Source organism: Pinus tabuliformis, chromosome 6 (genome assembly GCF_031772625.1).
Source record: "Pinus tabuliformis cultivar Carrire ecotype Pingquan chromosome 6, CPIR1, whole genome shotgun sequence".
Classification (NCBI taxonomy): Eukaryota; Viridiplantae; Streptophyta; class Pinopsida; order Pinales; family Pinaceae; genus Pinus; species Pinus tabuliformis.
The window spans coordinates 1607698290-1607713802 of record NC_142292.1 but is presented as its reverse complement, the minus strand read 5'-3'; the positions used below and the strand labels follow the sequence as shown (position 1 = coordinate 1607713802).

General features: G+C 33.4%; 1 protein-coding gene across 1 annotated transcript; it reads right to left on the bottom strand.

Moving 5' to 3' along the window:
* Positions 1 to 4924: 4924 nt before the first annotated feature.
* Positions 4925 to 15019, bottom strand: LOC149265029 (U-box domain-containing protein 1-like). The gene is made up of 6 exons (XM_089401550.1): positions 13891 to 15019; positions 6739 to 6810; positions 6449 to 6511; positions 6286 to 6342; positions 5655 to 5722; positions 4925 to 5550 (listed from the first exon to the last, which is right to left on the bottom strand). The coding sequence occupies exons 1-6, from the start codon at positions 15017 to 15019 to the stop codon at positions 5398 to 5400; spliced, it is 1542 nt and encodes a 513-aa protein (XP_089257676.1). The 3' UTR covers positions 4925 to 5397.
* Positions 15020 to 15513: the final 494 nt, after the last annotated feature.

Here is a 15513-nt window from a genome sequence, read left to right as displayed (position 1 = left end):
GGATGAGGGTGTCACCTTGCATGGTAAGTCCTACTTTGTTGATTTTACATTGCAGAGTCATCACAAATTGCATAAAGGAAATAGGGCCAATACTATGTGTTTGACAATTATCATCTCTTGTAAGGAGTTTGGGACTCGATGTTTAAATTATAGATGGACTATTGCCCTTCTCAGTTAGTACACTAGATGGGGAGTGGAGGGATTCGTATGGGTGGAATTTAGTTTAATGATGTGTTTAGGTGAGATGAGTGAAGGAATTCCATGGAAGGGAGCTCTTTATCCTCTCCATTTCAAAGATTCCATGTTGTCAATTCTATTTTTTTAGGCAAGAAAATTATATAGGGATGTGAGGAATAAATTATGAGAGGAGGCTATGAGAACTGGCCTCATGGGGCACAATTGATTGTGGATATCTATGGTGAATGGAAAGGGGTGAAATCAAGGATAAGGGTAGAAAAAGTATGGGGCTTACTCACTAGAACCGTGAAGAAATGAAGGAAAACTCTTACAAGTTGGTTGAGTGAATGGATGTTCTCCAAATTAATTTTCTAACCTTAAACTTGATGAGTGAGAATATGGAAACAATTTCAAATCTTATGGAGAAGCAATTTAAGCTAAAGGTTTGAATAGCCAAACAAGATGATGAATTAGATGTGATGTGTCAAGAAAAGGACGAATTGAAAATGATAATCGAGACGCTCAAGATACAAGTGAACAACTTGGAAGACTGTCAACATGTTTCAGCGAGTTCAAGTGCTCCTTTGCCACCTATATGTTTTGATTTGAATGAGCCTGCTCAGGATATGAGTAGACTCAATTTTATCTGAGATTAAGCAAATAATGAAATGTAAATTTTGTTTTTCAGTGGCAAGTTTTATAAGGTCTATACCTCCAAAACTCCATTTTTCTAAGTTATGTATGGAGTCGTTGTAGAAAATGTGGTAGTATGGATAGATTAGGGTCTAAAAACAAAAGTGAAAGTAAGGAAATGTACTTCAGTGTGAAACTCATTTGATACAGACAAATACAAATATATATTCTTATTCAGGTAATTTTTTTTATAAAATGAATTATACAAGTTAAACTTATATACATTTAAAAAGACATGTAACAAAATTCTTAACCATGAAATTTCACCCTCACTTTACATGGAGATTCTTAATTTGTAAGTATGGCCAATATCATGCCTTATTAATACCATATGCTCAAAAAACCATAACTCATTTCATATGACACTTGCTTATATGGCCTTTTTTAATTAATCAATTTAAACATAGTTACCAATCAAACGAGAACTATTACTTCAAAACGATTACTCTAGCCCAAAAATCCAAAAAAAACATGAAAAAACAGTCTGAAAATGAAAAGTGTTGATGTTGGAATAACCTCCTCCTCCTCCTCCTCCTCCTCCTTCTTCTTCTTCTTCTTCTTCTTCTTTTTTAATTTCCGGGATAAATTTTCAACATTTTTTAAAAATGGAAGTAAAAGCCTATTTTTTTTGTGCAAAAAAATCCTAAAAAACGTAAAGTGTTGATGTTAAATAATGTCTTTTCGGGGTAAATTGTCAACATCTTTTAATAATGACATTCAAGATAAAATATCATGACTCTAAAAAATCTTAAAATTCCAACGATAGACATGACGTTAAAGATAAAATATTACCTCTATGAAAATCCTTAAAATTCCAACAATTTTCAGCCATGGTGTTAATATTATTTTAAAAAATTATTACCATTTAATTTATATTAATTTATTTTTATTTTAAGTTTATCATATTAATAACAATTTATTAAATATAATGTATTTTTTATATAATGTATTGAAGTCGCTGATAGGAAACACTTCAGTTATGATGAATGAACAACTTTACAAAACAAATGAATTTATATTTGATTTTGGAGTTTTTGATAATCTTTGCATTAAAACATTTGTTTTTTTGGAAATTTATGTCAATATTTTATTTTAAAATAATTTTAAGACTTTCAAATTCACAAATTGTGTTAAAAAACTATAATGATTTAATATTATTATTATTATTTTTGAATTTAATAAATCGAAACTAATAAACATATTGAATATTATGCAATTTTTTTTGTCATTTCTAGAATCCTATCCACAGTTAAGGAAGTACACCATCAACAAAAAAATTGTACACCATTAACAAAAAATTGTTCTCATAGACTTATTACTTCTACCTATTTTTTATTTTGACATACATATCTAATAAAAATATGTTGAGAGTATGAAAACATTGGAAGAAAAACTAAAACAACATAAAAACACAAAATAATAATAATAATAATAATAATAAGTATATATATATATATATATATATATATATAGAATATGAGAAACAATAAAAATTAAAACAAAAAATTCACAAAAAAAAATAAAAATAATAATAAGAAGTAAATAAAAATATATATTTTAACATAAAAAATTAAAAACATAACAAAAAAAATTAAACATAAAGAAGTAAAAAAATAGACAAAAAAAAATAAGAAAGAAAGAAACATCTAAAATAGATAACCAATATTGAGATTAAAAAAAAAAAACATACTAAACTTTAAAATAAAATTTAAAAAAGAAAACATAAAAAAAAAAACCAATAAAAATAATTGGAAAAAAGAAAATTAAAAAAACTTTAAAAGAAATAATTAATATATATATATATCTATATATATATATATATATAAATTAAACCTATAATAAATAGCATTAAAAAAATAAAAAATAAAATATTTAAAAACATTAAAACATTTTTTTTAACAACAAAAAAAACAAAATGTGAAAACAAACACATTAAAAAAATAAAAATTAAGATTAAAATAAAATTTTAAAATTAATTTTTTTTTTTTTTTAATATTTAAATTTTAATTATTTTAATTTTAATAATTTTATTTCATTGATGATGATGATTAACGTTCACTAAGAGCAATGCATAATTTTTTTTAATTATTATTATTATTATTATTATTTAATTTTAAAAAATTGGTTTTGATGTTTTTTTGGTTAAATTTTATTTATTTTTCTTTAAATTATGTGTTTTTTTGAAATTATTTTCTCATTTATTTATTTTTTGATATAGTTTTTTATTTGATTTTTTGTTATATTTGATTTGTATGTTTTATTACCAACATTAAAATCACCAACGTTTAAAAAAAAACATCCACACTTGATACATTAGAAAATTTAAAGTGTAAAAAATAAGCTCTCTAAACAAAAAGGTTGGTGTTGCATCAACACTTTTCAGAATCAAGATGAAAATGACTAACACTTAAAAAAAATGTTCATACTTGATACACAAAAATAAGTCTTAAAAAAATGTTCATACTTGATACAAAAAAATAAGCCTTAAAAAAACGTTCATACTTGATACACAACAAATAAGCCTTAAAAAAATGTGTTGATGATGCATCAACACTTGTCAAAATTAACATGAAAATCGCTAACATTTAAAAAAAAAAATTCATATTTGATACATAAGAAAATTTAAAGTTCCAAAAATATGCTCCAAAAAAAAGTGTATTCTAAATCACCACTTTTCAAAATCGGCTGATTTTTTGCTACCTCAAAAAAACAGGTACTAGGTAATTTTCTCGTTTGATTTGTAACTATGTTTCTAATTAAAAAGGAAAAAAAAAACAATTTTCTCGTTTGATTTGTAACTATGTTTTTAATTAAAAAGGAAAAAAAAAACATAATTACTTTAGACATAAATCTTAGCCTTTAATTTATGAATACTATTATGAATATTCTAAAATATTCCATCGAGATTATTGATACTAGCTACATCCACAAAAAACTCATCTGAGTCTAGGTGAGCCAGTTATCTTTCATGTAGAAATCTAGGTGAACTAGTTTACATGGAGATTCTTAATTTGTAAGTATGGCCAATGCCATGTCTTATCAACACCAAGTGCCCAAAAAACCATAACTCATTTCATATGACACTTGTTTATATGACAATTTTGTAAGTAATCAATTTAATTAAAAGGAAAAAAATCGCATAATTACTTTGGACATAGATCTTAGCCTTTAATTTATGAATACTACTATGAATATTCTAAAATATTCCATGGAGATTATTGATACTAGCCACATTCAGGGAAAACCCAAAAACCCACCAGTGTCTAGGCGAGCCAATTATCTATCATGTAAAAATCTAGGTGAGCTAGTTATCTTTCATGTAGAAATTACTCCCAAGAAGTGAGCATCTCAATCTCAGTGGGACTAGAACCTGGGTGGGGAGGAAAACCCACGAGTGTCTAAGTGAGCCAGTTAGCTTTCATGTAAAAATCTAGGTGAGCTAGTTATCTTTCATATAGAAATTACTCCCAAGGAGCGAGCATCTCAATCTCACTGGGACTAGAACCTGGGTGGGAAGGAAAACCCAAAAACCCACGAGTGTATAGGTGAGCCAGTTAGCTTTCATGTAAAAATCTAGATGAGCTAGTTATCTTTCATATAGAAATTACTCCCAAGGAATGAGCATCTCAATCTCAGTGGGACTAGAACTTGGGTAAGTGGGACTAGAACCTGGATGAGGAGGAAAACCCAAAAACCCACCAAGTAAGGCAATTGTCTTTCATGTAAAGATCTAAAGTTTTGAAGTTATATAATTCATGATAAAAAGTTTTAAAAACATGTTAATTATAAGTTAATCACAAGTTTTATGCCTTCTCTGAAACGAAAAAAATAATTATCATGCTGATCACAAGTTTTATGCCTTTAGTCTCGTCTTATGACCACGGATTCATCGATATAACCATAAGATTATATATAAGTTTAAGATTATATATATATATATATATATATATATATATATATATATATATATATATATATCTCTCTCTCTCTCTCTCTCTCTCTCTCTCTCTCTATATATATATATATATATATATACTAGCAATTGTCCCAAAAGGTACAAAGAGAGGCCGATAGGATTATTAAATTGGAAATGTTGAATTTTTGTAGCAGAGATGTTGGTTCAAGCATAAGACTATATCCAGAATACTGAAACCATGATCGAAGACACAAAAGAATGATCAAACAGAACACATGCCAACTTATAAGACAAAACACATCATAGACTCTCTAGCTCATGATGATGAATGCAGATGGAAATCAGTGCAGAAGGCCACCCCATATAGTCATGATCGAAGCCAAGAAGCAGAAAAACCCATTCATAGATACAACAATAACATGCACGCCAGGAGCTATGACAGTCCAATGATCTGACAGGTTTAAAGCATGGGAAAATCAACCCTCAAGAAGCCACAAATAACTTCGCAATAAAATATAAAATATAAAAGCCTGCATGCTGTCTTCTTCATTTAAGAGTCTTCAGCGCTGGAAACAAATCATTACCTATTTTCCAGATAATTCATAGTAAGATTAAAATTGGCTATACCACAGTATGAAGTCAGCCCTGCTGAGACAGATAAATGTACATTGAGAAATCTTACCTCCAAATCCTGGAATAATCGCAAATTGAAGTTCTGGAAACCCAAGCTGCGCTTTTGGGGTTGAAATACGAGCATGACAAGACTGCGTAAATTAAATACATCCATGATAACTCAAAACATGTAAGTTCCCAAAATTCCCCTTCCAAAACATAAAATTACAAGAGATGGACAATCATTGCCACATACCATTGCTAATTCTAATCCACCACCAAGTGCAAGCCCTTGAATAGCAGCTACGGAAGGTTTCTTAGCCTCTATAACAACATCAAAAAGCCAAAAAGGTCAGAGCCAGAAAAAGGTTCCATCCTAAAAACACATAGAATCCTTTTCCAAACTTTCAGGGGTGCGTAAACATCCATCGGAATCTTAATTTTTTTATGTTAACAATATCAACATATCCAGCTACGTATTAAAATACAGGAAAACATGTAGAATCCTTTACCAATACATTGATGAGTTCGTAACTATGCTATAAGAATGCTACTTTTAACTGTACCATCAAATCCAACTATACTCTACAATAAGCCTAGGTATCCATATTTTGGCACATTCCTAGAAAAGCTCAAAATGTCAAGGGTATGATAATGTTTCGATTTATAGTATTCAAATTACATATGGAAAATAACGATCCAGCAAAATGCCTTTTACAAGAATTGGTAATGTTTTTTGAAATGACAAGTCAAAGTAAAAGCAACATTCCTCTATCTTATAGATTATTTGTGGATTTGATAATACCCCCACTTTAGCCATACATATCACCGACAACTTGCAACTTCAGTGAAAACAAAAAAAAGTAACATATATAACAAACGCCTACCTTCAATAGTATTGATCATAAGATCAACAGAAACTCTACCCAAATGCGACAAGTTCCCTGCTAGATACACAGTTACAGAGAATTGAATATGAGCAAACATGGAAACCTTTGAAACAATCTGCAACAGAATTTGAATTTTGTATGAAAACTTAGTTTGGCATACCAGTCTGTTGTACTTCCTGGAGAACGTTGATGTCAAAACCACCTGAGAATTTGCCTCCATTACCTAACAATGCCAAAACAGAGACATAGACATGAAATCATCTCGATTTTTGAACAGAAGCATTTACATCTCTCTCTATATATATGAATATATATAAAGATTTATAACACCATTGAACATTTAGTACAGTTTCCATCCCTTCTGCAAACTGCATTCATATCACTATCACTATTATAATCAAACAATCCTTCAAAATTAGATTGCAACCGACAACTTCAAAACATGCATACCAGTGACAACAATGGCCTTCACATCATTTCTCCTCATTGCTTTGTCATATTTTTCTTTCAAGCCTGCAAGAACTGTAAATAAAACCAATTGAACGGTTACTACAGATATTAAGTTAAATGATAACACATATGCTAATCCATTACTTACACCAAGATATCAACACACAAATGCGTATGTCATTAAGCCTTCTCTTTCAATGAACATAAAATTATGACGTAGTCAATTACTTACTGGATAGTAATATGATGAATTTGGTAAGGTTGACCTATGATTTGGAATTGGTATGTGCAAGGTTCACCGAAAGTTTGTTCTTGAAATTTATTACAACGATGAATGGTTCTATGTTATGATGATCTTGATAATGCTGATCTACAATCTAGAATCTGCATTATGAGATTCCCTAATGGAAAGAGCTCTTTCTTGAAATTAATTATCACAATTAAGGGTTCAACCAATTAGTAATATGTATTTGTTCTAGATATCGCTCTAACTTTTACGCTATGCATTCCACATTATGTATTTCTCGTAATCAACTATGATTTTATTGCAAGACTTGAATATCCTTTCTTTCCATAGGCTTATCAGCATATTTCATTACTCATTTTCACAGCAAAGAATGTCCAAGATAGTTCTCATTTTTCTAACTATGCTCATAATTTGTAATCTCAAAATCACATCTCTGATTGCGAAGGTGTCATAAGGCTGACCTGATTTTATGTTTGTACTCCCTTTTCTCATTAACAAGACTTCAGAGTCCCATATTTTTTTTAACACCTCCTTCTAAAGATTCTTTAAAAGCAGATAGTTTGCATTAACTTGCAGCTCAATCTCAGGACTATATCAGGCAAGCATCCATAAAAATGAAGATGACTCTGACAAGAGTAGACTCCTCGATTACTTTAAGCTTTGCCCACTCTATCCATAATTTGCCAAAAAAAGTGAGAATTCGGTACAACTTCTACAATGTAATGCTAGTTTGGCCAAAAAGCAGCTTCTTCAGAAAAACAAAGAAGCATGAGAAATTTAAAGAATGTCGCCAGACTATTCTAATTCGTCTGAGTCAAATTTCCAAGTTCAACTCTGTTCTTTGAGGAAACCAAATCTAACTTGACCCCGAGTTATATATTCAGAGTCAAGGTCACAGGCAAGTCAAACTAATTCAATAAGTTCCGACTTTCAAGTGATGTTTCAGACTTTTCCATCTCTATCTAAAAGACAGAGAGAACCCAAAAAGACACTCGTTGTGTTTGTTTTTCTAACCTAATTTGACAGCAACCAACCAACAAACCTGTGTCACCTATCGAGAATCCATAGCATTTCAAGTATGTGTATGTATATAAAATCTAAAATGAGTTGTCTTTAATATTCCCGTTTTATAGCTGTCATAAATACTTGTATTAATCAAAAACACATTTTCTCCCCCAAAGGTATTTTTTCCTTTGTTGAGCTATGGTCTAGAGGTCGAGACAGGGAAGTCACCACAATAACAACCCAGGTTCAAACCGCAGCTGGAATAGAGCCCCACTCATGTATGAATCGGCGAAGATTTATAGCACCCGCATTAATAGAGGCTTTATGGGATGAAGTTGGGATTTATTGCTCCCAACAGACCATAAAAAAGTGTTTACCCCTGCCCAGAAAAAGTAAAATTAGTGTATATTTTACATTCCCAAATCAATTTACAAGTTTTTCCAGAGAGTTCGAATTAACTCTTGATATTGGGCCTTTACAATTTGTACTCGAAGTTGAGATTGATCACTTTGACAATTTAATTTCCAAACTGTTGGGCTTTGGCCAAGCCATTCTCAGAGTCAAGTCTGGTAACTTCAACAATATTGTGCCAAATTTCCACAATTATCATTTTATAGAGTTGTAAAAACTTCTAAACAAAATTTGAATAAAATAAGTTAATTTTCTTTCCTTAAAATTATCACTCCCCGGATCGTGCTAGGATTTTCAAAATGAAGTTTTCAGAATCTGCAGACCTCTTTATACCAATCTGAATTCAACACCAAATAATTTATCTTTTCTATCAGAAAATCAATATTTTATCTCACAAACAGGTTTCCAGTAGATTTGACGATTAACCCTAGCTTTTACTAGAATGAAAACGAAAATAGCATAAAACATGTAATAATTAATACTAAAAAAACAACAATTAAAACCCTTTTAAACCTAAAAACATCATGAAAACAAACATCTGATCCTTAAATCAAGCATCATTAAAACCCTCAAATACATAAAAATTTCAGTTTCAGCTCAGATTTTATGATTTCTATTTTCAATTTTGTAAAAAATCATTTCCAGCCCTTACGTGTTACTGCCAGAGCATTGACCGACGGATTGGTCAGCTTGATTATGGAAAATCCATCGGCTCCAACCTCCATGGTCACTTCCACCTTCACCATGATTCATATCTGTGCAAAGATTCTCAGACCTGTGACTTAGATCAAACCTGCGCCTAAAATTTCAGAATTGTCCCTAAATTTTCAGACATGTAAAAATACCAACAGTCCTGAAGATATACAGAGCCATGTCAAAGAATTCAGAGAAACATTGCAGTTGTTTGAGGGGATGCATCCTTTTCAGTATTCCAATTTTAATCTTACTATGAATTATCTGGAAAATAAGTAATGATTTGTTTCCAGCGCTGAGACAGCCTTGCTGAGACAGATAAATGTACATTGAGAAATCTTACCTCCAAATCCTAGAATAATCCCAAATTGAAATTCTGGAAACCCAAGCTACGCTTTTGGGGTTGAAATACGAGCATGACAAGACTTCATAAATTAAATACATCCATGATAACTCAAAACATGTAAGTTCCCAAAATTCCCCTTCCAAAACATAAAATTACAAGAGATGGACAATCATTGCCACATACCATTGCTAATTCTAATCCACCACCAAGTGCAAGCCCTTGAATAGCAGCTACGGAAGGTTTCTTAGCCTCTATAACAACACCAAAAGGCCAAAAAGGTCAGAGCCAAAAAAAGGTTCCATCCTAAAAACACATAGAATCCTTTTCCAAACTTTGAGGGGTGCCTAAACATCCATCAGAATCTTAATTTTTTTATGTTAACAATATCAACATATCCAGCTACGTATTACAATACAGGAAATACATTGATGAGTTCCTAACTATGCTATAAGAATGCTACTTTTAACTGTACCATCAAATCCAACTATACTCTACAATAAGCCTAGGTATCCATATTTTGGCACATTCCTAGAAAAGCTCAAAATGTCAAGGGTATGATAATGTTTCGCTTTATAGTATTCAAATAACATATGGAAAATAACGATCCAGCAAAATGTATTTTACAAGATTTGATAATGTTTTTTGAAATGACAAGTCAAAGTAAAAGCAACATTCCTCTATCTTATACATTATTTGTGGATTTGATAATAGCTAACATTCCCGAGATACAGTACCCCCACTTCAGCCATACATATCACCGACAACTTGCAACTTTAGTGAAAACAAAAAAAAGCAACATATATAACAAACGCCTACCTTCAATAGTATTGATCATAAGATCAACAGAAACTCTACCCAAATGCGACAAGTTCCCTGCTAGATACACAGTTACAGAGAATTGAATATGAGCAAACATGGAAACCTTTGAAACAATCTACAACAGAATTTGAATTTTGTATGAAAACTTAGTTTGGCATACCAGTCTGTTGTACTTCCTGGAGAACGTTGATGTCAAAACCACCTGAGAATTTGCCTCCATTACCTAACAATGCCAAAACAGAAACATAGACATGAAATCATCTCGATTTTTGAACATAAGCATTTACATCTCTCTCTATATATATGAATATATATAAAGATTTATAACACCATTGAACATTTAGTACAGTTTCCATCCCTTCTGCAAACTGCATTCATATCACTATCACTATTATAATCAAACAATCCTTCAAAATTAGATTGCAACCGACAACTTCAAAACATGCATACCAGTGACAACAATGGCCTTCACATCATTTCTCCTCATTGGTTTGTCATATTTTTCTTTCAAGCCTGCAAGAACTGTAAATAAAACCAATTGAATGGTTACTACAGATATTAAGTTAAATGATAACACATATGCTAATCCATTACTTACACCAAGATATCAACACACAAATGTGTATGTCATTAAGCCTTCTCTTTCAATGAACATAAAATTATGACGTAGTCAATTATTTACTGGACAGTAATATGATGAATTTGGTAAGGTTTACCTATGATTTGGAATTGGTATGTGCAAGGTTCACCGAAAGTTTGTTCTTGAAATTTATTACAACGATGAATGGTTCTACGTTATGATGATCTTGATAATGCTGATCTACAATCTAGAATCTGCATTATGAGATTCCCTAATGGAAAGAGCTCTTTCTTGAAATTAATTATCACAATTATTTGTTCTAGATATCGCTCTAACTTTTACACTATGCATTCCACATTATGTATTTCTCGTAATCAACCATGCTTTTATTGCAAGGCTTGAATATCCTTTCTTTCCATAGGCTTATCAGCATATTTCATTACTCATTTTCACAACAAAGAATGTCCAAGATAATTCTCATTTTTCTAACTATGCTCATAATCTTTAATCTCAAAATCACATCTCTGATTGCGAAGGTGTCATCAGGCTGACCTGATTTTATGTTTGTACTCTCTTTTCTCATTAACAAGACTTCAGAGTCCCATATTTTTTTTAACACCTCCTTCTAAAGATTCTTTAAAAGCTGATAGTTTGCATTAACTTGCAGCTCAATCTCAGGATTAGATCAAGCAAGCATCCATAAAAATGAAGATGACTCTGACAAGAGTAGACTCCTCGATTACTTTAAGCTTTGCCCACTCTATCCAAAATTTGCCAAAAAAAGTGAGAATTCAGTACAACTTCTACAATGTAATGCTTGTTTGGCCAAAAAGCAGCTTCTTCAGAAAAACAAAGAAGCATGAGAAATTTAAAGAATGTCGCCAGACTATTCTAATTCGTCTGAGTCAAATTTCCAAGTTCAACTCTGTTCTTTGAGGAAACCAAATCTAACTTGACCCCGAGTTATATATTCAGAGTCAAGGTCACAGGCGAGTCAAACTGATTCAATAAGTTCCGACTTTCAAGTGATGTTTCAGACTTTGCCATCTCTATCTAAAAGACAGAGAGAACCCAAAAAGACACTCGTTGTGTTTGTTTTTCTAACCTAATTTGACAGCAGCCAACCAACAAACCTGTGTCACCTATCGAGAATCCATAGCATTTCAAGTATGTGTATGTATATAAAATCTAAAATGAGTTGTCTTTAATATTCCCATTTTATAGCTGTCATAAATACTTGTATTAATCAAAAACACATTTTCTCCCCCAAAGGTATTTTTTCCTTTGTTGAGCTATGGTCTAGAGGTCGAGACAAGGAAGTCACCACAATAACAACCCAGGTTCAAACCGCAGCTGGAATAGAGCCCCACTCGTGTATGAATCGGCAAAGATTTATAGCACCCGCATTAATAGAGGATTTATGGGATGAAGTTGGGATTTATTGCTCCTAACAGACCATAAAAAAGTGTTTACCCCTGCCCAGGAAAAGTAAATTTAGTGTATCTTTTACATTCCCAAATCAATTTACTTGTTTTTCCAGAGTTCAAATTAACTCTTGATATTGGGCCTTTACAATTCGTACTCGAAGTCGAGATTGATCACTTTGACAATTTAATTTCCAAACTGTTGGGCTTTGGCCAATCCATTCTCAGAGTCAAGTCTGGTAACTTCAACAATATTGTGCCAAATTTCCACAATTGTCATTTTATAGAGTTGTAAAAACTTCTAAACAAAATTTAAATAAAATAAGTTAATTTTCTTTCCTTAAAATTATCACTCCCCGGATCGTGCTAGGATTTTCAAAATGAAGTTTTCAGAATCTGCAGACCTCTTTATACCAATCTGAATTCGACACCAAATAATTTATCTTTTCTATCAGAAAATCAACATTTTATCTCACAAACAGGTTTCCAGTAGATTTGACGATTAACCCTAGCTTTTACTAGAATGTAAACGAAAATAGCATAAAACATGTAATAATTAATACTAAAAAAACAGCAATTAAAACCCTTTTAAACCTAAAAACATCATGAAAACAAACATCTGATCCTTAAATCAAGCATCGTTAAAACCCTCAAATACATAAAAATTTCAGTTTCAGCTCAGATTCTATGATTTCTATTTTCAATTTTGTAAAAAATCATTTCCAGCCCTTACGTGTTACTGCCAGAGCATTGACCGGCGGATTGGTCAGCTTGATTATGGCAACTCCATCGGCTCCAACCTCCATGGTCACTTCCACCTTCACCATGATTCATATCTGTGCAAAGATTCTCAGACCTGTGACTTAGATCAAACCTGTGCCTAAAATTTCAGAATTGTCCCTAAATTTTCAGACATGTAAAAATGCCAACAGTCCTGAAGATATACAGAGCCATGTCAAAGAATTCAGAGAAACATTGCAGTTGTTTGAGGGGATGCATCCTTTTCAGTATTACACTATCCATGCTCAGTACTGAAAGCGTTCACCTAAAGTCTTATTAAAATATCCAAGCCAAATTCTTTGGTTGAGAAAGGATCCAACCAGAAATCAAAGGAAGTTCAAATAAAGGGTGGATCTATGGAAAATGACAGCAGGAAGGATTCAGATTATACTATCACGGGATTCAGATTATACTGTCACGAATTGTTATTGTCTCCTTGTTGAACCGATTGAGTTAAGAAATATGGAAATTGAATCAATGACTCTTGAACGAATTGCCATAGGATATAATCTATTGGCTTCCTCTGCAATTTGTGTATATCGAATTTTGTGCCAGCAATGGAACAACCTGCTTCCGGCAAACTATTTCATAACTTGGTTTTGTGAGGCGTCTATCACGAAGACGCCATAGTTGGCAGTGTAAGTCAGAGATGTCCTCTTATCAAAACGGATTTTGTTTTGAAGGATAATCATGATGAATGAAGGAAAAAGGAGAAAGCAGAGGACAATCATGTAAAAAAAATTCATAAACCTATCATTAATGAAGTCCAGCAAATCCCTAGGAAGCAAAACAACACTGAGAGAGATGATATGGCAAGGAAAGGGAAACAAAGTAGTTGAAGACGGACCTGACCTGGAAGAAATGATGTTGTGCAGATGTATTCTAAACACAGCTCCAGCGCACGATTTCCGAGAAGGAGACTCCCATCTCTGTAGAATCTTCAATAATGAGGTGGCTTTTCGCTTAGCGCTGTGAGTGCCTGTCGTGAGAAGAATGTACAAGGAAGGCACCAACGATGGAACCATAGTCACGATGTTCAGAACATTGTCGCCTCCTTGACGGCACAGAGGCAACAGAACCGCCACGGCGTTTTCTTTACCCTTTGGAGAAGCCGAGCGGAGAAGGCCAACCAGAATGGGAATCGTCGATGTCTGGCTAACCGCAGGCAGACCCGGGCGCTGACCGGACAGAACGGCAAGCACAACCAGAGCATCGTCGGCCAGGCCTGGTCGTTCACGGTCCTCTTTCGTCAGAAGATTCACCAGCAGAGGCACCGCGCTCACTTCCACAACCCTGGCCGCGTTGCTGCGGTTAATGGAGAGATTGAACAGGGTAGACACGGCGTCCCGTTTGCCGCAAGGGGTTCCATCGCGGAGAAGCTCGACGAGCGCCGGAATGGCGTCCAGCATCTCTCCAATGAGTTTCTTGTATTCGTTCACAGCAGAAAGGCTGAAGAGCGTAGCGGCCGCATTCTCCTTCGCTTCAACGCTACGACCGGACTTGAGGACTTGGATTATTGAGTCTAGAGAATCGGCCGCTTCGACGATCACAGCTTTGTTGTTCTCGTAGATGGAAAGATTCAACAGAGCCGTAACCGCGTTTTCCTGTGTCTTAGGGTCTTCAGATGAGAGCAGCGGCACCAGCTGCGATATAGCGCCGGCTTCGGCGATACAGGCACGGTTATCCATCCCGCACTTTGCAAGCAAACGGAGCTCATATGCGACTTGTTTCTGGACTTCTGGCGTGCCAGTGGAGAGCTTCCCTACCAGAAAGGCGGCCGTCATTTTAGTCGCCTCGAGCGCCGCTTTGGTGCTGGCGACGCTCTCCAGCGAAATGTTTCTGCTCCCTTTTTCCGGCTTCTCAAACAGGACGCCACGTTCTTGGCACCATTGATGGATGACGCCGCGTTCTTGGCACCATTGATGGATAAGGAAGTTATCGGAAATCGCCGAGAATAAAGAGAAATTGCACAACATTGCACGACAGATGCCCGCCTAATGTGGACGCCAGGTGTCAACCAGAGAATAAAAAGGACGACAAAACTTTGTTTCAAAGGAAAGCCTATCGGCCTAATTAATGAAAAATAACCATCACGAGGATGATCACAAGTTTAATGCCTTAATTCTCGTATTATGAAAACGAAACGGTGTGATGTGCTGTCCCTAAAACCTGCATCTTCCATTTCGAAAAACGACGAATTAAAGAATGGTATATATAAGACAACAAACTCCCATGTGGAGGTACAAGAACAAAAGGCCATGGAAGTTGTAAATTCCATGGTTTTTCTTAACATTTTCGATCACGTGTTGTTTTGCAAATCATCAAATTTACAGCGAAGATAAATATTGTTGGTCACATCAATTAAATTATATTATTATAATTAAATTTTAACATTATAAATATTGTGGATAATAATATCAATTTGACTAGTTTCAATGTCATAGTGCACAATTTTAACAAAATTTCATTA